Source organism: Gymnogyps californianus, chromosome 5, assembly GCF_018139145.2.
Source record: "Gymnogyps californianus isolate 813 chromosome 5, ASM1813914v2, whole genome shotgun sequence".
In the NCBI taxonomy this organism is placed as follows: domain Eukaryota; kingdom Metazoa; phylum Chordata; class Aves; order Accipitriformes; family Cathartidae; genus Gymnogyps; species Gymnogyps californianus.
This window is the reverse complement of record NC_059475.1, coordinates 9,511,428-9,534,543: the sequence shown is the minus strand read 5'-3', so window position 1 is coordinate 9,534,543 and position 23,116 is coordinate 9,511,428. Positions and strand designations below refer to the sequence as shown.

The window sequence follows — 23,116 nt, the reverse complement described above, 5'->3', positions numbered from 1 at the left end:
TTGAAAAATAAACCTACTGATTTTAGCAAAAGTTATTAATGCTAAAATGCGATCTGTTAAAATGAAAGCATTACTGTTGTGTGTTAAAACATGCTTAAGAAATTGATGGTGTCCAAGTTATTTTGTTATTTTTTTTGCTTTGCAAAGCAGTACCTCAGGTGGCTGTAAAGTTAGACCATTAACATTTCTTAAGAGACAGGAGAAAGCTTCTGAAAATCTTTAAAATTAAATGGCATGGCAAAGCATCTTTAATTTAGATTTCTATATAAATGGATAACTCTTTCACATACAATTGGGTCCTTTCTCCAAATTTTGTTTGTAAACCTGCATCACCTTGTCAGCTGTTGAATCTTAAACCTTTTATCCTCATTTTGGAATAAAAGAATGACTCTAAAGCATGAGCACAAATTCTACAAAGAGATCCTTGCAAACATTTTTGAATAATTATGCTATTAGAGGGAAGAATGTTTGCTCCATCTCCTAACTGACAGGAGCAGAGATCCTCTGCTAAAGAACAAAGTGGTCTGCTCTAAATTTATTTCCTCTGAAAATACACTCTGGTTTAATATTTAATCACTGCACAAATTACAATGGACTTGTACAAACTCAGCAGTTTAGACAGCCAATGATTTTGGTAAGAAAATATTTGACAGTGGTAACTTAAAATATGAACCCACTGAGTAAGCTCATTATCTTTCTGTCTGTACTCAGTGTGGACTGGAGTTGACACTACTTGAGCTTTTTAGAAATACATGGGTTAAATCACTCTGTCATTAAATATTGTCCCTCCGGCTCCACTGAACTGTCCAAATACGAATGAGTCTTTAGTGGGTCTGAAATCCCCTCAGCCCTCCTGGGGTTGTTCAAACACTCTGAATTTGTATGCTCACCGGAGCGAGCGGTTCACAAGCCTGGCTCACTGAAATTAACTGCCAGACTCCCACGGACGACCATGCTGCCAGGGCACCACACCAGCAAAATCAGATGAACGAAGAGATACTTCCCTGTCACAGACCACACTTGAACAGGAACGCATTTACATTACAATGAGTGTAAAAGTGAGGCATGGACGTTCTTCCCTGGGGGCATTTTGAATCAGTTCAGTTCTCATGTAAGTCACCAGATGCAGTTCTGGAAGATGGGGCTTCTCTGTAATTCACTGCTGAAACTTCCACACCACCCTAACAAGGTACCTCTGTTGTGGCATGACTATCTCTGAGAAAGAAAAAGTTTGTCTGAATTGTAGTTTTCACTGACAGAGATGGTCTCTCATGATGATTACAGCTCAGGTGAGCCTGGATAGTATCTCGACAGCGGTCCAAGTACCAAGAAGTTGTGGAATTCCTTCTCCTTGGCTGCGTGTCTCAGCATTTGCCTGAGCCAGACATGCCCAAAAACCCTGGCTAAGCATCAACTTCCAAAACATGATTCTTTCCAAACATCCTCTGTGTACCCTACTTCAAGCAGAAAGCACCGAGAAGTGCAGCTGCGTTTCCACCCCAGTGTTTCAGAAGGACTGAGCTTGCTGAGACCTCAGCGGTGATCTCCAGGCACCCACAGAGAGCATGACTAGCTACAGATGCGTGGGTTGTCTCCTCAGACCTCATTTCAGGATCAGAAACCAAGAGTTTTGCTTAATTAAACAGAATTCCTCTGGTTCAAAGACTCATTAAAGAAAAGAAAAATTAAGGGTAAAGAGAAGCGGGAATCACAGACAACAGCTGCGTCTGATGTGGTACGCTAACACCAAAGAGCATCCTCAGTATCAGCCCTCTCATTGGTGAGCACATCTCCTGCATCTACTGCAGTGCTATTGGCATGGAAGTAATCACCAAATGGGACTAGAAATTGGAATTCTATTCCACCTTAGCTTAGCACTTGTTCATTAATTGGCATTTATAATATAAAAGTAGTTTATTTCCATTGCCCTTTTTTTCACCAATGAATGATAAAAAGAGTCTGTGATCTGCAGTTACTGGCATGCTGCTATAGTTTTTATTGGCAGTGAACCATAAGCAAGGAATTGTAGGAATTTTAATATTTGCTCCTATCCATCTCTTCCTGAGAGAATTTACAGCAAGCATTTATAACACGATGGAACCACAGCAACCTCTAAACTTTAAAAAACAAACCAAAGGGAGCTCAGAGAAAAGTGGGAGTGCTGGAGTGTTTGTTTCTGATGTGTATCCCTGCCCCGGGCCAGTCTACCCATCTGAACACCTCAGCTGGGCAAGCGACTGACGGGCATGGGAAACTTCAGAAAACTGCCCAGGTATTCTTTATAGTCACTCGCAATAAGCACACTTGCTTATTATAATTAGCAACACAGATTTGAAGCGATGCTTTTAATTTCTGTTTTTAAACAGATGCATACCAACATTATTATGGATTCATTATTCTACTCTTGCTTGCACTGTCTGCGTGCACATGTAGCAAGAATTAGAAGTTCAGCAGCAGAAAAGGGCAAAAACCCGACTTAATCACCTACTTAACAGTAATTTCCCATCTCTGAAATATCTTGTGCTAGGTATCTCATGCCATATGATCCATTGAGATTGAATTACTCCTCCTAATCTTCCTGTGACTGAAGTACATGAAGATATATCCAAAGCAATCATTTATTAAGGTTGAGTGCCAATTGCAGTGAAGATCAGCGTGGCACTGGGTTTTTGAAGAGCAGGACCATCGCTGAAGCTTTATCTGCACATCACTGCAGCTATTAGTATACAAGATTTGCTAGATTAAAGCTGCTTCAGGGATGCTAGCCTCCAGTTTCGGTGCCGCTCCGCACTATTTCCAGCCGGCGACGCCAGCAGGTGGTGCTACCCACTCGTGCCACCGGTCCTCCCGCCAGTGGAAACGGGGCTGTGGAACTGTAGCTCTGAACGGTTAAGAAACAACTAGCCAGGTGCAATATTCTGTTTTTATCTAGTTAGTAATTTATATTAAATTAAAAAAAAAAAGTTATATTTTTGTCAGCCTAAGATTTCGATATGAAGGCCACACAAGATTTCTTCTCCCTCTCTCTTTCCCTCCACCTTGTCTTTCCTCCCCTCTCCCAAATCAAAATACAGTGGAAGGGAGAAAAGAAGGACTGAAATGCTTACTTGTAGAAAAGACTAAGGAAATTGAAGTTACCTGTGGATCAGGTAACCTTACAGCAAAATACTTGAAACAGAGATATGTGCTGTCCTGCTCAGAAGCAACCATTTGAGCGATTTTGGAAGTCCTCAGAAAAAGAATGATATCGATGGAGAAAAACACATAAAGCCAAAACCTGGGAAACACTCGCAAGCAGGTAGACGTGCTCTGCCTTTTCTTAGGTCATTCAATGAAGCATTTGAAATTTTCAAAGATTTATTTTGTATGAAGGGAATGCAAACATTGTAACCATACCTATAGCGTACACCTATAGTTTGACAAAGAGCAAACTGTGCCACAGATCTAAAAGACCATCTCCTTAGAAAAGAGCCTGTATATCAGTATTTCAAACAGAAATCCAGACTCCTGAATGTAAACTAATAATGGGGAAATAATTTTCATTTTAGAGAAAATCTCTATATAGAAAAAAATTAGAAATTTTCTACATCGTCTAAATCATTCCATTTGTCAGCTGACTGTCTCCAAAAAGGTATGAACAAGAGCTGTTAGCAATAAAAAAAGTATGCTTCTGAAGGAGTTTATAAGCCTATAAGTAAAATACAAATTTCCTAACATCAGTATCTGAACCTATTCAGGACTGAAATACCTCTCTATAAGATACTGCAGTGTAACAGAAAACATACTTGTGTAAACACACATACCCCCTTTCCAAAATACACCCATCTGTGGGACAGTGCAATTCTAAGCCTTTCACGAACAGCAGAAATATTACATTTTCAGAGAAGCAGATGGCTTACAGACTAATGGAAGCAGGTCATGACTCCTCCTCGATATTATTTTCTCATATGCAAAGTCTGCTAAATGCCAGGCCACATGTCTGAGGTGTTGCAGTCTGGGTTTGCCTGGGTTCCTGAAATAGGAGTTACCTGAGCAGGTTGTTTGAGATCTCTAAACTGGTATTTGCAGGTTTTTTATGAAACTGTATACATGGGGTGTCTACTCTGTCATTAGCTGCTTGTTTTGTTCACCTTCTATGAAGCAGAAGCAAGAATATCCCTCTCTGTGGTTATGCCTTCTCCTCCAACCACATCTGCCTCATCTATTTAAATATCAAAGTCTTTCAAAAAGAGACCATGTATTTCATAATGTTTGTAGAGAATCCATCAGCCCCGTTTCTTGGCTGGCACTTCTTTTCATACCATCCTAGACATGTTCAATAATTTAAAAAAAAATTATTCAACTGACAAGGATGATGACTATACAAAAAAGATAGGGAAGGCATGAGAACCTACAACAGAAGCCACGTCTTTAAGAAAGTAGTGCTCTATGAGTTTAAAAAAGCTTTGCAGAAATAGTTTTCTGTTTGCACAATAAAACCATACATTTGTCTTCTTCAATACTGACATGTTAGTGAAAGATCACAACCATCCAGACTGCCACTGGATCTGATGGCATGAACATCTCCACACTCTTCGTACTGTTGCTTGGATGAAAACTGCTGTCAGACTCAATTAGTGGCAGAGAAAAGCTCATCCAGAGGGGAAGGCAGATGTGAATCGAGGACTACTTAGTTGCGCAACCACCTGCAGATCCCAGTTCCTTCAGAGGTCTGCTGCAACAAGCACCTTAGCAACATAGGATAAGGTATTTTCTTGCCATGAGAAAAGTAATCAAAAAGACTGGCTCAAAAAAAAAAAAAAAAAAAAAAAAAAAGGCAAGCTGGGTTAGCCATGCTGACCTAAAAGAGGCCAAACAAAGTATTTTCCACTTATTCTATGCAAGTTCTACTACGCCTGTGAATACAGCACCTGGGTGGCCCCACTCACACGGTATGGACAGCTTGGAGGTGCTGTTTTTCTCCCACTCTCTCTCTGGGGAAAGAGGCGGTGGAGCACTGGCACCTTTTGCTTTTGTAGGAGTGTGAAGAGGCTCAAAAATGTGGCTTAGAAGTTCACAGAATAGGTTACAAGGCTTGGTTTGCCTCTTGCAAACCAAAAACAAGTGGAGAAAGCCGTGGGAAATGGTATTGGCTACGTCTGAGGAAACAAAGGGTTCACTGTCACCAGCAGGATGCTAGGAGGGTCACAGTGCTCTCTATATTTAAAACAAACACACACAAAAAAAAGACAGTGGACGAAATGGAAACAGTATGGGGAAATACTAGGCTGTGTCACGCAAGTGGAAATCTTTGGAGAAAAAAAAAAAAGAATCAACATGTAAAGCTTCTGGGAGGCTCAAGGAGAATAGTAACTGGTGCCAATACAAGGGATTTCAGCTGAACAAGTGGATTTTGTTCATTCTTTTTTTTTTTTTTTTTTACCCTCCTATGGTTACATATCAGGAAATTACTCCAGAAAAGCCTAGCAATTTACTGTGAGGGGGTGAAGAGTTAGACCAAGATCCCCACTAACGCTTTCTGGGGCAAGTGAAGCTAATGCTTCAGGATGAGGGAATGAGTGATAAAAAGAATAGACTCCTCTCTCTACACCATAAATTACTCCTAGCACTCTGATTTCTCAGCCTTTCAGAGACACAGGCATCATGAATGGGCATCATCTCACTTCAAATCTGCACGTGTGCTCCAATGCAGTTGTCTGGGCTCCTTCCTTACTGGAAAGAGAAAAGCAAGTACCTGCAGAGCAGAGATCTGTTCCAATTAGCTATGATCCTCTGGAGTCACTAGAGAGCCTACCTGGGCAGGTTAGATTAGGACCAAAATTTGGCAAGATGAAGCCCTTTCCACTCTAACTTGTATTTCACCCCACCCAGCACAGAAAAGGTAGATGAAGGGTGCTGGACGTTTGCTGGGATACACCAGATCCTCCAGCTAACTCTGTGTCAAAGCAGACTGCTACTTTGCTGCTACTGGATTCAATTGCTGTTGCCATATTTCATTTTAATTTGAGTCACTACAGACAACTGCTCAGAAATTCAGAAAAGCTGGCTCTGACGCTGAGCTGCCACATCAGACAGGGTGAAAACTGGTGGCCCACACTTCTGTAGAATAAAGGAGGCAGTGTATCATAGCTTGGGTGAGTTACATCCAAAAATCCCTTTGATTTTAGCTAAGCCAATAATACAGCCAAGTTTTCCTCCCCGGTACTTTGTTCCTGCAGACACCTGATTTTCAGATATCCCTACAAAGAACACGGAAAAGAGAATTAAAAATTTATTTGACAGCTTCTGCCTGGACAGAGAAAATGATAGTCTTAGAGACTGGTATTTTAAAAAGGAGTGGGGCCCTTGGCTGAATGACTTCTGAAAAGTTACATCTATTTTTAAAGACAATGTCCAAATGCTTGGAGATGAGAAGTATTCCAGCTGGGATTCCTAGGAGGAGGAAAGGAAGGTTTCTTACTCAAGGAAGTTTGACTCTTTGGGAATGCTGTTGTGCATCTCCACCTGTGATGTGTGTCCTTTCATGATGATGAGGTTCAAGTGCAAAACTGGGCTCAACTATACGAGTTCTCAGCCCAAAAGGTATGGAGTCACATGCTTCGTTAAGAACTGCTAAGCAAACTAAACCTTATGTTTTTCTCAAAACAAAAAAGCAATCACAGCCTCCTGAAGATGCTAATGGGAAGGTTACAAGATCAAGCACTTAAAGGTTGGAAAAACAACCTACATAACTTTCACTGGCTTCATTTTGGGAGGAGCTGGTGAAAGGAAAGGTTTTACTGTAGGCTGCTATAGTCCTTTAAGTACACGTGGGTTCAGCCATTTGCTTCTCCCTGAATGATGTTTGGCCTGATAAAACGATAGGTGAAAGTGCTAATATCCTGTTGTTCTCTTCCATGCTGTCTTACAAACCCATCTCGGAAATTGCCAGCACCGCTGTTGGCTGATTCATTCATCTCACAGTCCTCTAACCTAGGCAATTGGGCACTTTCAAAAAAAGATTTTAATTCTGGTTTTTTTAAGTGCCCAAAGTAAATGAAAGCACAACTCATCAACTTTTAGAAAGGAAACTTCCTATTAAAATACTAATAACTGTTTTCCAAGAAAAACAAAAGGAAAGAAATGCAACTATCTTACCAAAGTTTATCACTATTGTAATGCAAATAGATATTTTATTCGTGTTTTCTGTAGAAATAAGGCTCAGCTGAAGAGTTCTCCTGATCCTCCAAAACATCAGGTCCTTAAGCCAAGCCTGTCTATGCTGGTTTCACATTGTTGACTCTCAGCCCTGACACACTCCATTCGGAGTCAATTTTGATACAAGCCATACAGAGTTTATGTACTAAGGTAACATCCAGTGCTGTCATTTTTCCATGTAACTAAATGTCAGCAAGAAATAGAATCTAAAATTGGTCTGTAACTATGGCAACTAATGAGCCATTCTAACTTGGAGTCCCCAAATCAAACATGTGACCATCAAGGGATTCATTCCAGTTTTAAGATGCTGCTTTTCAGAGAAGAAAATATGCTGCTGCTTTTGCTGACATGCGCATTAGAGGCGTTAGCCTACAACCGGGCTAGAGAGCTGGAGCAGGTTCAAACAACTAGGAGAAAAGCAGCTTCTTTCTTAAACTGGAAGGAAAAACAGCCAACACATTCTATTGATGCTAATCACGCTGGATAAAGATAAAACCCAGCAAAAAGAACAAAATATCAGAGATGACAGCAGTGTTTGTAATCATAGCACTGGGGAACAAAGCATAAGCTCTGTGATGAAAAGTAATGGGTGCCTTGATTTTTGTTTTTTAATTTTAACTTAAATAGGCATTTGGGATCACACAACTCAAAAGTAAAAAACACATCTGGACATGCATATAAGAACAAATGTGGGGCCAGCTCCATAGTTCTGGTAAGAGGGAGGCCATTTCACCTCCCGTGACCACGTCTTCCTTCTCAGAAGCTGTTCTGAAAGGGTTGTATAACGAAACTCTCCTAAACACATCTTAAAAGATATGCCCACAGCTAAAAAGTCCCCATCTCTTTACCAGAAACAATGTATTTATTCACCTTCATATCTGTGCCTGGAAACTACCAGGTGACCCTTTGTAGGGCCATGGCAGTCAAGTGAAGGAAGTTCCTCTAGAAGTAGCTGAAGTCTCTACCAGGAGGGCTCTGCAGATAAGGTGTTTCACGCACAGGTTCCTTCAAAGCGAGAATAGTCAGACAGAAACAGCCTATATCTGTTTCATATTTTGTATATATGCTGTACTACTACTTTTTAAGTGGGCAAATACTGCTCTTCCTTTCTGCCACAGGAGCTCAAAATCTTGGTGCCAGCATGCAGTAGGAACAAATGACAAGAATCCATAGTATGAATGGAGTAGACACTAAAGATGTTTTCCCTATGGCGCTAGAACTAGAAGTTATTTAGCTACTTCGAACAAGGAGCACCTAGACCATATTAAGTAACATCATTATTCAGGCTTTTTTTCAGAAGACAGAAGAGAGAAGGTAAAATAAACATGTAAATAAAGCAGTTTACTAGTTTTCCAGCATAATTTGAAAATTGCATAGTTATTGTTATCAAATAAAGTTGAAGCTAAAATTATAATGAAATTAAGACTTAAAATAAAGGGTCAGCATTCCCTTATACTACATTGAAAGGTTTCTTTAAGTATCATGTGTATGTTCTAGAAACGCACTACAGTCCAGATCAGAAGAAAGGTTGTTAGGTGTTAGTCAATTCTTTAACAAAGAAACTGGAAGTTCTTACCAATTTTCTTTGAAGATTTAAAACCTAACGAAACAAAAAAAATACCTTCACTAAATTATTTGCCTACATGTGTAAACATCACCTGACACTGTTTTTGAATATTGGCTTTCCTGGGTAGGGAAGAAAAAAACCAACATAAATTACAGCTTTTAACTCTGGAAACCATAAATGTTGTTGTCTCGTAAAATGAGCTACATTTGAAACAGTGTAAAAATAATTATGACCCTTGAAACTTAGATCCATGAAATATTGTTACACTGTCTATGAAAAAAAAAAAAGACCTCTTGGAGAAAGACCAGTCAGAATACTTATTATTACAGGTCTGGAGTAATCAGTAAAGTGACAGGTCTGTCAGAAGAAAGCAGTACTGGTGACAAACACATAATAAAAGCAGATTAACAACTTCACTTCTCTCTGTGAATTTGCAAATGTGCATAAATCTCAGTGAAGTTGATTTAAAAACAGAGTACTACAGTTATATCAATTATATGGTCCCCACAAGATGCAATGCTCTATGGTACATGAATGGAAAGAACAGAGGAAACTTAAAAAATGCAGTATGATTTTACTGTACAGAACAGAGGCCATCTCTGGTGCTTTGTATCTGTCTCTATATCGCACTGTATTCCTGCTAAAGCAGCAAAGCCCTTGTGTGACACTTTAGTATTAGGTATAACGATCATCAAGAGATGATATGATTTGATACCAGGGTTGCCATCAGAATGCTCCACAGAGGTTACTCAGGTGATTTACTGCAGAAAGGAGAAAGAGATCTACACTAAGGTTTTCTCTTTATCTGAGTCCTTCCATCCACACTTACATTTTTAACAAAGAAGAATTATGGACTTGTGTTTATGACAGAATCTGATGAGACCACATCCAGTTTAATTCCCTCCCTTTAGAGGGAAGTGATCTATTGGTTCAGCCACAGTGTTTTCTATTCATATGGAAAATATAGCTATGGAAAAGCTATAAGTCAGGAGAAATGAACAGAGACACCGACAAAAGAAAAGCAAGGAAGAATGGGGATGGAATTCTACTCTCATCAGATGTTCCTGATACATCTCAAGTCACAAGGTCACCACCATCAACCAAGGGCTTGTAAAAAACATCCAGCGTAACATCCTAGGTGCATCAGGAAAAGCTGCCAGTAAGTGTTAACAACAAAAAGGTATGACAAGGATGATAAGAGATGGAAAGTTAAAGCTCTAGATATCTCACACTTTCTCAGATTAATTTTTACCTAATTAATTCATCTTCATCAGATCTGGGCCAGCTTAGCAACAGCAGTAATGGAACTTAATATCTTAGGGCTCTACACAGAAAAAAAAGCTGTAAACCCTGTCCACCTACTAAGCAGCATCATGTCTTCATTAGTTTACTGGTATTTAAAGAAAAAAGAAAAAAAAAAAAAGAAAACTTGCAAAGGCCCACACAAAGAGTAAACACCATACTGTTTCATGTGAGGTTGCGAAACAGTTATAGCAGTAAAGGGGGAGAAAAAAAAAAACAAACCAGCTACAAACACTGGTACTGCTGAAGGTATAGGAAGATGGTTTCAACATAGTTAGCGCCTGTGTGGGTAGGGCTACAGGGGTGACCGCAAGCAGCTTTCATCAAGAAACACTTCTCACCGTTTCTTTTCCTTCCTTCGTCTTTTGTCACTTTTTGTGGTGCCATTACTTTCTGGAGGGAGCTCCGGCCGGAGCTGGGCTTTCCCGACCCGTTGCTGATGATGGAGCCGTTCTGACTCGGGGACCGGCTGCAAGTAACCATAGCAACAAGGGAGGCTGTGAGTTCTTCCTTATAAACCTCATTTCAAGGTTATTTCATTCGCACAGTTTGCATCACTGAGTTTTCAAGTCTGATTTTGTACCAAAAGGAGACAGAATATAAACTGCACAAAGACAGACAGTAAAGGCAGGAACAGAGCGACGGTAGGAGAACACGACTTCTCAATTAGCTCAGGGTTGATAGGCATCTTAGTGGCATCGAATGCAACCGTTTCTCATGCACAACCCCCACAATGACAGAAGCGGCACTGCAGAGGACAAAAAATCCTGTTATCAATTCAGTGTCATTTATACAGCTAAAATAAAGCAGATCTTTGTTTTTGTATATATGGCTAAACTAATCCCTTTATTATTTAGCCTGCATTTACACTCAACTGTTTTGTCAGCCACAATGCAAAATTCACTCACTTTACACATACGCACATACAATGCGATAAGAAAATTCTCCTTTTTTCCTTTTTGTACATAACCTGGTTTAACCAGCACCATTATTTGCTGAAACTCCTAAGAAAAGGCTTGTTTTACTCAGCCATTGCATATCCTTGCCCTGAAACTGGTCCCTGCAGAGGGTGAGGAGGGAGGGCAGAGCAGAACCACTGCGAGCGTTCAGACCCAACGAGGAGCAAGAACAGAAATGAGCAGCGTAACTCCGGGCTGCACTGGGAGCAAGCTCTCAGCAGAAGTTCTCTTCTTTTTGGGGTGGGCAAATTACTCAAATCCTAATGTACAAGTTGGGAAAAGGAGGCCAAAGTGGAAAATGTTAAATTTGGTGCTACTCCACACCCAGACACGGTGTCACATTGTTTCTACACGTGAAACTTGCCACAATGGGAATGAAAACTATCCACAGGACCTGTATAGTTACTCATGCACCTGTCTGCAATCTGTCACTGAATTGTCATGGCCAATGATGGGATAATGTAAAGAGGTTGCATTGGAGGAAAAAAAAATGGACTTAGTCACAAGGACCTTCATTTACAGAGAAAAAGATCAAATCAAGTTCTATTGCTGTCACAATGGCTTTATATCCAGAAAATAGTACTAAAGCAAAACAACAGTAAAAAACATCCTGTAAATTATTGCCAATACTATATCGACAGCTTGAAACATTCATTCACCTCCAGTTCTGACTGCCCTGTCTGGTCTAAGTGGACAGCATTTACCATGGTCAGAACAGGAAAGGGCAAGTGTGAGAAAAGTAATTCTTAGGGACAGTTTTTTGAAGACAGCCTAGGTGGAAATATATTTAATTTGAGACAGGCTCTTTCCAGCTACAGGGCTTCAGGAGAACTCAGCATGCAACCCAGCTCAGGTCAGCCCAGCTTGAGGATTTTCTTGTGAAATTCTATTGAGAATAAATATTCTTGAAAAGTAGCATTTCTCCCCTATAACCTGTCTGTCACTGCTAATGACTAATCCCAGCCCAGTAAAAACATTCATCCAGGGACAGACCAACACCTGAAGAAAATCTGCTCCACTTGGGAACAAGGAAAAGAAGTGACCACAGATAGCTTGTGCAATGATTTCTGCTGCCACTAATCTAAATATTCATCCTTTTTAAGTGGCCATTTAAGTTGTTAATACAACAACTGCGGAGTTTCCTTCAGTGGTAATATCAGAGAAGATATTCTGATCAGTTACCAGCCACTTCATGGCAGTCTGATTTAAATTGACCTTTCCAGGCTGCAAAGTAGCCTGGATGAAAGACCAAATAGATAAAGGTCAAGAAATATTTCTTCATCTTCAGAAACCATTAAATTCCATTCCCAGACACAGCTCCTGGGAATGAAAAAAGGCTAAAATTCTGCATGTTCTCTCTTACTCAAGTCATCACCCTGAAGGAGGCAAAACTAACTCTTAGTTATTTGCTTAGAAAGGCACCAAGGTTCAACACATTTTATAATGAGAATAACTTTCCTGTGATTTCCTGGATCGAGTTTGCTTATCAACATTTGTTTAAAATTGTGCAGATTAAGTAGAGGGGGATTTCTGCGCTCATTCAAAGGGCTGAGTGAAGTGCTTAATCACTTTTGTTAGAGGATTAATTAATAGGGCTGGTTTACATTTTTTGTGTGTATTTACACATGGCTTTGGAGAGGCTTCAGAACATTTTAAAGAACAGTGCCTGCAAAGACTTAACCTGTGGCAGTCCAGCACCAGCAACCGCAGCCGGTGTCATGGTTATCTTCCATTTGTCATTTCATCAGAGGACGGAAGACTTCAAAAAGAACAAGTGCTCTTTTGTTCACATGGACTATATAACCTGACTGTCACCATTCGAGTGATTTATGGTGCGAACAACACATCGCTGACATTAAAGGGCACAATAACAGTTTACACCCAAACGCAGCGAAGTAATCGCAGGAACGAGGGGAGTTCTCAGCTGGCTTACTCTTCTCTATTGGTACTCCCTGCAGACAGCTCTCTCCATATTCCAGGTGATTTACTATACAACCAGAGAAGTACGCCAAACCAGACACCAGCTCAGAATCCTTCTGTTGCCATTTTTCTGTAAGGAAAACCTCAGCTTATGACCAATGGGGAGGTCTAGCCCCCGTGAAGAGCAGCAGCACTGGATCCTCCAGCCCTGCACTGTGCAGGCTGACACCTTCCAACGCGGCCCCTCCCGCGGCTGCAGGTGGCTCCAGTGTGTCCCTGTCACAGCATACAGCAATACTGTGCCGAGTTTTCCAAGCTTTTCAATTACTCCAAAGGGGCAAATATCATTGTGCATTGACTAGTACAAGATGAGGTGACTCAACTATGAAGATTTGATTTTCTATAGAATTTCTCTGCACTAGCCAGATACTCTTCTTTTATGTTATCAAGTCCCTTCAAGAGTCAAGGACTGTGTAATGCCAGTGAACTAGACAACAACTGTTACCTCTATTCAGGCTGTTTACCTAACAGTTTTATTTTCCTCTCTTCGCTTCAGTATCATTCTTCAGCAATAAAAATTTAATGATCCTCCACTCTAAATTAATTTCAAGGGTCAAGGAAAAATGGACTTGAAGCATGCAAAACAGCTAGGATAAAGGGATGGATAATCTGCTTTCCTTGCCTGAGATGACCAAGACAAAAAATAATGAATGACCTTCAGCTATTCTGATGATAATTGAGGATAGACATGAGGTAAAACTTCCTAACGGGAAAGGTAGTGAAGAACAGATTGCTTGAGGAGGCTGTGATCATCCCACCACTGGAAGACTTTAAAACGAGGTAGATTAAGTTGAGTTAGGGATGTATTTGACCCTTGTCCTGGTTTTGCCTAGGACAGAGTTAATTTCCTTCTTAGTAGCTGGTACAGTGCTGTGTTTTGGATTTAGTGTGAGAATAATGTTGATAACACACTGATGTTTTAGTTGTTGCTAAGTAGCGCTTATCTTAAGCCAAGGACTTTTCAGTTTCCCATGCTCTGCCAGCAAGCAGGTGTGCAAGAAGCTGGGAGGGAGCACAGCCAGGACAGCTGACCTGAACTAGCCAAAGGGGTATTCCATACCATAGAACGTCACGCTCAGTATATAAACAGGGGGCAGTTGGCCGGGAGGGGGGATCACTGCTCAAGCATCGGTCAGCGGGTGGTGAGCAATTGCATTGTGCATCACTTGTCTTTTCTTGGGTGTTATTTCTCTCTCTCTTTTGTTATATTCCTTTTCATTACAATTACTATAATATTTCATTATTATTATTGCTAGTATTATATTTTACTTTAGTTATTAAACCGTTCTTATCTCAACCCACGAGTTTTACTTTTTTTCCCCGATTCTCCTCCCTATCCCACTGGGAGGTGGGGGGGAGTGAGGGAGCAGCTGCATGGTGCTTAGTTGCTGGCTGAGGTTAAACCAAGACAACCCTACAGTGGAGAAGAGGAAGAGCCAGATAGCTTCCTGGGGACCTTCTAATCTGTGATCCTACAACCCTGTAGACTTGCTATGAAGAAACTGCAAACCTAGGACACTTCACCCTAGACACTGACGTTATCTAGTCTATTCTTACACTCTCAAAAGTTTTATCCTGCTGTAGATGCTTTGGATCTAGAGGTCTTCCATAATTTAGCGGATGTTTAGGGTTTGCCCTTCTGCTAATGAAGACATTGGGTCCAATTCTGGAGCAACAGAGTCTGTCAGTGGAGCTACAGCAATTTACAGTGGCTGAGGTCCTGTCTTTTGGTTCATTTGAGAGATGATTGGTGTTCATGCTCCAGATCCCATGTTTCATTTGGGTTCATCTCTTGTACAACACCAGCACGCATATGAGAGCCACTTCCCATTTACCTCCTGTATGCATGTACAATCTGTGAAGACTTCACTTTATCTTGTATTTTGCAGCAATCTTACACATCCAGCGCAGACCAGCATTATGCCAAGAATATATCATGGAGGAACCATCTGCCACACACAGAGCCTGCCAAACCTTATAGGTTTTTCCTAAGCAACGAGCAGTATGTACCCTATCCCACCCCTCTGCAGAAACACGCCAGTCCATACCTTTTCCTTGTTTCATTGGATTTGGCAGTTTTGATGGTGCTCCCATCCTGAGTAATTTCTCTCTCCTGGGAGGCAGGAGCATCTCTAACTGGAAGTGGAAGTACGACAGTCTCCTGAGTTACAGGTAAAACCTCATCTTCAGCTCCCTGCTGACCTAAGTGTTGCTTGGCATAGTCAAAGCCTTGTACTGGCTGCAAAAAAAGTGGGAGAAAAAAAAAGAAATTTCCAGCATGCGTCATATGTCAATATAAAATTTCAACTCCAGTATAAAATTTTCCCCTACCCCTTAACTTCTTTAATTACGTAAGCAACAGGTGAAAATATGTAGATTGCCATATGAATGCCCAACAACAAAACAATTTTCTGATGAGATCTCCATTCCACGTATTTTAAACATGATTAGTTAGTATAAAATTGATCTTGGCTAACCTTTCTTACCCTGCCGTAACACCCCCAGAAATTCCTTTAACAGACAATGGAAGAATGAGCATATGGAAGAAAAAATTAGGAGGGAGAAAAATAAGACCGTACAGAAAATGGAAAACTTTCTCTGACAAAAATCTTGTGTTTCCAAAGAGGGTGGGAGTAGTTTATTCCAAATCAAGACAAAGTAAAAAAGGCACACATCAAAGTTTCATGGGCAACATTTTCCAGAAAAGGATCTTTTTCAGATCAGCGAAATTATATTTCCCCTGGCTTGCCAGTTGCCTACTGGGAAGGTTGTTATTGACTTCACTTGTTTCTCTAGGGAAGCGGCATTCGCAAGAGCCCTGCAGCAAGGCAGCCAAGGGCTGTGTGCCCAGTCTCTCCTTCCCCGCAGCCCAGCCGGGCTTTCCCTACTGCCTCTGCAAGGAACAAGCAGAACTGACACATGCCTTCTGGGCAAAGCAGCTACCAAAAGGTGGATTCTCTTAATGGAAAAATTAAAGCATTTAAGCAAAACTTAACCTTACAACCTGCATTTTCTATTGGGAAAAAAGAGGAGGAAAAAAAATATGAAAAATAAGTCACTCAAAGAAATTCCTGGCCACCTCTGGAAAAAATATGTAACATATAAAAATGTTCTTGCTACACTAAATTGAATTAATTTACCAAAAAGTGGAAGGATGCTGTTCCTGAAGTACAAAGACTACTGACAGAATGCTAAAAAAGCACCATAAAAAACTTCAAAGGTGAGTAATGGTGATTTTAACCCTCAAACGTACTTTGGGAAACACATCAGAATTAGACAGTTAATAACTGAATAGTCTCTCTCAGGTTCCTGTCATGTTGCCATGGAATACTTTGGTTCCAGAAGAAAATCAGCTGGATAAAAAAATTTGCTGATGGCATAGAAAAACGATGACCTCTGAAAAAACATTTTCTCTTGTTCTGTCCCTTACTAAATCTGGGCTATAGCTATAAATACAGAAAAATTTCATAGGCGATCTCAGTCTGAAAATAATGGGGCTGTCTTCTATTTTTTAAAACAAAACAAAACGTGCTTTTTGTTTAAGGGGATCTGCATCGCATTCCCAATCTCCTGTTCGAACTGAGGCTGATGATTTCTAATGTGCTCACGTGCTTCAGTATTCCTCTGATAAGTAGCTCCAGTGCATTAAGGAGACGCTAACTGGGCTAATGCTGATTTGGGAGAGCAGACATCTCCGCACATTACTACAATGGAACTTGCAAAATATCAGAGAAATGCCAATTCACCATCACCACCCCATGGCCAGTCATGATGATATCGCCCCTGATGGAGCCTTCTGCCTGCCCTCCTCTGAAGGCAGAGTACCACAAAAGCAGCCACCAAATTAGCTCCGAAGGGAGGAAACGAAGAAAGGGAAGGGAATGAAGAAAGGGGAAGCAGAAGCTGTGTGAAGGACAGCTAGGAAGAACTACTGCACAACATCCTAGATGATAGTAATATTTTTAACCAAAATAATGTTTTTCAACCTTATTATCTATATTAAGTGTTAGTCAAGACCCTTCTAGATATTCTGCAAAAAAAGGTAACAAAAGAGAAAAGCTGATTAAATCAGTTATTTCTCCCTCCATGCCTTTGAAAGAGTAGAAGTTACAACTTATACTTCATCTCTTATTTAAAAAAAAAAAAAAATTAACAAAAACAAACAAAACCAAACCAGAAGCAGCAGAACATGAGAATTACTAAACAACTCTGCAGAGTCCCAGCTCAGATCTGCCAAAGGAAGAAAATGAAGGATTATTTTAATCTGAGTTCTACTTACCACCATGTCTAGTAACAAACTGCAATAAAGGAAGAGCTGAAAAAGCCATCCTCATCAGCGGACATATTGCGTTAAATAAAATTTGATCTTGGAACCCTGCTCTGTAAAAGCCCACAGGAGCAGATGGCTTTACCACCCCTGAAGGGAACTGGCAAAACTAAATCACGATCAGGCACTGCTGAAGCACTGCAAGTGTAGATGTCCAATACGGCCAAAATACTGAGAAAGACCGAAGGACTGGGCTTTGAATATTGCTTTTGAAATAATAAATGAATGATGAGACCATTAAATTACATTGCCTGGCAAAGGGCAGATTGAATATAAGGAGTTGTTTCTGTGACTTTTTCCCTTGTAATGGTCATGAAAAAGACACTAATAGTTAAAAAAACAAAAAAAAAAGGAAGAAAAGAAGAAAAAAAAAAGAAAAGAAAAAAGGAGGATCAGCCCCTCCCCTCTACATGTATACCCATGTACACAGACAGTTTCTCTGATCTTTTCTTTTCCATGCCCTTTATCAAATTGATAGTGGTTGTTTTCTCATGGCCTGCAGTATTTGCTTTTGCTTGCGGGTCTTAGACTGCAGATCTTATCTCTGTTTACCTGCAAGCTTATTCTTTCATGCTCTAAAAGAAAGGAAAGGTGACAAATCAGATTACAGCCTTTAAAAAAGCATGCTGTGAATTAGAAAGCAAGGGAGGTAAAAACTAACATCTATCCAAAACCTCAAAGTAAAAACAGTTGCTCAAAATAAAAACAGCATTGAAAGAACATAAAAATAAATTCCCATCAGAATTTCACCGATTTGAATTTATACTTCTTTTAATTTTACAACTGGAGAGCCAATTGAAAAAAAAGGTAACAGTCCCTTTTCCCTGCAACTTAGTCCAGATGTCCCTGACTGCTAAGGCAATTCAGAACAGCAATACAATTCCTAAGAAAGATACTATAAATTACACTACGTATGAGAGGTCATTTTTTAAAGTTCATTTATTTAGCCTTCAGTCTGTTACAACAAAAAAGTCATTCCTTAATTACCAGGCACAGGCAGCAATCCTGCTGTTATGTTACATCACCTCCTCCAGCTACAAGAAGGATATTTAACGCTAAATGTTTCATTACCCCTCCATGCTGTATTCGTGCATCCTATCCCGCTGGCACGGGACGGAGCCTCTGGAGGGACGTGGCAGGCAGCTCTGCTCTGCGAGGACCTGCAGCCTCCCGCTGCTCCCAGCAGCAGTGGGACTGCAGCGATGAGCAGGCAGCTCTGCTCTGCCAGTCCCCTTGGTACAGGACCTTTGGAATCCGAACACCTAAAATGGCACCACTGAAAACAAAAGCAGCTGAAATCCAAGGCTGTGAGTATCCCATAATACTCTCTTCTCCCCTCTATACAGTTTGCTGGATATTCAAAAGGTATCAAAAAATTGCTCCTGTGATTCAACAGCAGATCTCAGACGCACAGAAACAAAATATTAAAGCTGCTGCTTAAACTAAAAATCACTCTGCTGTGACTCCACTTACAGAACAGATTCAGCATTAATCAAGCAGTCTCAGGCACTTTTCTAAGCCATGAAATATAATATATTCCTTTTAAATGTGATATAGATATGTGCTCATCAGCTATTTGTACTGCCAAACTGCATGAAATGTAGCAATTACAGTTCAAGTAATTACCACTATTCCTGATATCCCTGATGCTGGAATTAAAAATAAAAATAAAACTGTTCTTTTCAAAATGACCTTATTTCATTATCTTCCCAAAATACATTTCTTAGCCTTATTTTAAGTAAAGATGCTGAAATCAGGAATGACAAAACCAGTCCATTCCCAATCCCGCTGCAGATTTTATCTTCCACGGTCCATATACCAGTGTATACTCTCAACTAGACCTGGATGAACGTTTTTGATGGAGCCATTGTTGTGAAACTAAATGGAAAGCAATTTAGCTTTCATTTTGAAATGCATCACTTTTCATATAATGAATTAAATTAAATTTTATGGAGTCTCAAAACATACCAAAAAGGGGAAATGCACTCTAGAAGCGGACCTCCTGCACTCCAGCTGCAAATGTGAGCAAGTCTGCAGGAAAATGTCCTGAAACGAGTGTAGTGTGGATGCTGGGAGCTCAGTACCAATTGTTTTGTTCTGCAGATCCAACTCCCGTCTGATGACATTGACTACTGATGCAAATGTAACCTGACCGTGTATCTTATAGCCTGATTAAATCTGATTTCTCAGGAAAAGTAAAAATTCAACTTTCTCTTTCTTTTTGGAATGACAACTATGGATTAAAATATTAAAATACTTTCAAGTTTTTTCTGTGCTGTAGCTTCAACCAGCAGTGGGGGTTTTTTTAAATACCAACTTTCTTTAGCTGTAAAGCATCCCATAATGATGGCCAGCTCAAAACAATGTAGAAATTCAGTCTCCTTTTGTCCTTTAGCTGGGACTAAGATTACATATAAGAAGAATCAAGTGGTGCATAGTATTTGCAACAGCCCCTAATAAAGCATGATTTGCATTTTAGAGGTTTCAATGGGATGTTTTATGATATCACTGCATTAGTATTAATTTTTGTTTGTGTTTGTGATATTGCTTGTTTCACTTTTGCAGATCTAGTCTTAACACTAGTTTGATAACATCAGATAAATAGATGAGCATGCTGGAACCAAAATGGAAACGTCTTTTTCAGATCATTTTTGATACAGATGTCTTTTTCCAGCTGGCACCAGCTGCGCCCATCTACAACTAACCTAAGATAAGGAGAAAAGAGCTGTCATATGCATCATGCCTTCCTTCAACTCTCCCTCCAATCCACATTTTTCAGCGGAAGCAACAGAGCTGAAATCACAATAATCCTGCTGTCTGTAGCATTAAGAAACCAAAGAAAAAATTTATCATTTCAATCCCATGCCAATGGAGAAGAACAAAGCCAGCTAAAGGGGTGAAGGAACAGTGTGACTTACACACAGGCTCTGTAGGCTAAAAACTCCTAACTTTGGGTGGCCCTGTTTAAGAGCCATTTAATAGCAGCATTGAGAAGGCAGACTTTTTTCACTACAGAGACAAATCAGTATTCTGTGACATTGTTCTGTTAGAGACAGAGAATCAAACTGGAAACGCATTTGATTGAGGGAAAAAAAAAATCTTGTAATTGATATGGGTTAGTAACTTTAAGGAAAATATAATTGTTTGAACCCAACCAACAATATCCACAAATAAATTAGAAAGTTCAAAACATCTAAAAGAAAAATAGCAGCGGGAGAAATTTTCTGAAAAAAATTCAAAGCATGTCTTTTCTGGATTAGCAGTTGAGTGGAGAACTTCTGGTTAGGACCAGGTCTGAACTGCTGCCAAAGCCCAGAGCTTCGGCCATTGCCACTTGCAGCAGGCAGGAGCAGCTCAAGCCATGGGTTTGAGAATGAGGTCCTACGGGAGACGTGCTGCTGACGAAGCCTAGGCATAGTATCCCATTTCCTCAACTTTACAAAGGAAGCAGCTGCCCTGAGTAAAGCCCATTCAGCCCTAATGGCTCAGTGCCTTACATCACTGTGTAATGGTTATTCTGTCACTGCTACCTATGCGGCAAGGGACCTGTGACGGAAGTTGATGAGTTCTGAGTAAAACAGAAGGGTAATTGCTGTGACTGGTGGTATCAAAGACAGAGAAGAAGTGCAAAGATCCAACCTGTGAGTAATGACCGTTTCAATTCCAAACATCCTTCAACTACATCTAGCAGAGAGACACAGTGAAAACCTCAGAAAGCAAATGGACATCTTGGATCTAGAGACTGGTCACTCACTTTAGCTCTCTGAGGCAGGTTCATCATGGTGTCTGGTTTGAAGTCATTCTTGTTCTTTCTGCACAGAACCGCTGTGATGATGATGATGATAACTGTAACCACAGCAATGGGAGCCAGCACCGCTGCAATGATCCACAGGTTGTTTGGGGGGTTCTTCACCACAGCTACAGAAAGCCGCAAACCAACATTGGTTAAGTTTCGCTGTGCAAACGCAAGATCTAAATTGCTTCCAACACAGTCTTCAACTGCCTCCATATAATAATAAGTATAAAAGGATTATTAGTAATCTAGCTATACCTTTGTATTCCTTAAGTAAAAAAAATGAATCAGCAACACTGTTCAATTCACAAATCCCTGGGCTCTCTTCTCTTAGTCATATGTTACTTACTTAGTTATATGCAAAAGCGGCCATCAACTCCCAAGTCAAGTTAGGTGCCATATTAGATATTACTCAGAATAAACAACTAATAAACAACTACAGAATAAACAAAAAAAGGTGCAAGTAATACATCCTTAATTATTTTTCAAACAAAAAACCAGCTTATAGTAAGGTAGCATGTATGTTAAAAGTATACACATGGAGTCCATACCTGGTGTCAAAGACTTACTGGCTCAGCAAGAGTAAACTGGCAGAGCTTTTTCAAAAACAATGAAGCTAAGCACACTAATAGTTATTATTGATATCAATAGGACAATTAAAAAAATGCTTCTCTTGTGCTCTAGAAATACTTTATCATAGTTAAGGTCAAAATGAATCCATCATTTCTGAAGGAGGGGAAATTATTATGTCGGAAAGAGCTACTTGCAGATATATCGATAATGGCACCAGGAAAAGGGTACATTTCAGAAATGCAGTGATGCTAAAACATTTTAGATTCCGTTTTATCAGAATAAAGTCTCTTAGTATGAACCTTCAACTTATACATACATAAGAGATCCTCCTGTGACACATCCCCGGTTCTCTCATTTCATTTCTTTCTGGAAAAACACCAGGTAATCTCCTATGATGCTGAATTTCGGTTTAGTGAAATACTTTGTGGACTTCACCATGCTATCTCTATTTATTTTCCTATGCCACTGGTTGCTGGCATGGACAGGCAATTGTGAGAACACCAGCGTAAAGCAGCCTTTCCCATTTCCTAGGGGACTAGCACTTTCAAATGTCATTGAGCTTATTAGCTGTCAGAGGCACTCAGCATCTTTCAGGATCAGACTTCAAATGCATACCATCTTGTTCAGCAGCTGTTACGAAAGCCAGCTGAAAGTCTGTCTGAAGCTTGAGCCTATTTTCTTTGTAGATCTACAACTTTTTGCAAAGCCAATGTAGTTTGTTGGGTGATGTAGGAATAGCAGCATTAGGTACATATCTTGCACACAGTGTAACAGTAACCGCATGCTTGAAGACTGTCCAAAAAGCCAGGTTGAAGCCTTTCAAGGTTCACTTTTCAATGGACTTGCATAATTCTAAATTATTGACTTTGACATTTAGTTTGGGGATGAAAGGGCTGTGGGGAAGGAAACTGAATCTGAATTTTATCAGATAACAGTAACTTTAATTATAGACTGCTGTTGTGGGAGCAGCAAATAATTGTTGAAAAATTACAATTATTCTTTCTAGGGAATGCAGAGGAAATGATGACCTTATGGCTAATAGGACAGACATTTAGGAATCCTGGTTTACATCTTTAATTCAGTTACCAGCTTCCAATGTGACCTTGAGTAAGTCAATCCACAGTTCATTCAACTCAATAAGACTTCAGTGGATTTTGAAGCAAGCCTTTCATTTTGCTATAACTCAGTCCCTCACTTATAAAACGGGAACATCCATATTTTTTGTTATTATTCATCTGTCTTGTCTAACCAGACTATGAGCTCCTGAGGGTAGATGTCTTTTCTTACTGCATTTTGGTACAAAACTTTTCATTCTGCTATAACAGAAATTATAATGAGTAAAAATGAAGTGCACACAAAGTATTTTCTTTGGGAATACAAAGACAGACTACAAATACCATGTCCAAAATGAAAGAAAT

General features: G+C 40.1%; 1 protein-coding gene across 1 annotated transcript in view; it reads right to left on the bottom strand.

Annotated features, from left to right (window-relative positions):
- The window catches only part of KIAA1549L (KIAA1549 like), a 72,904-nt gene that overhangs the window by 30,917 nt on the left and 18,871 nt on the right, over positions 1-23,116 (bottom strand). Inside the window, exons 10-12 of the mRNA XM_050898018.1 lie at positions 21,087-21,250; positions 15,054-15,244; positions 10,408-10,535 (exon numbers count right to left, since the gene is read on the bottom strand). Coding sequence (XP_050753975.1) covers positions 10,408-10,535; positions 15,054-15,244; positions 21,087-21,250 — 483 coding nt within the window. The remainder of the gene's footprint in view (positions 1-10,407; positions 10,536-15,053; positions 15,245-21,086; positions 21,251-23,116) is intronic.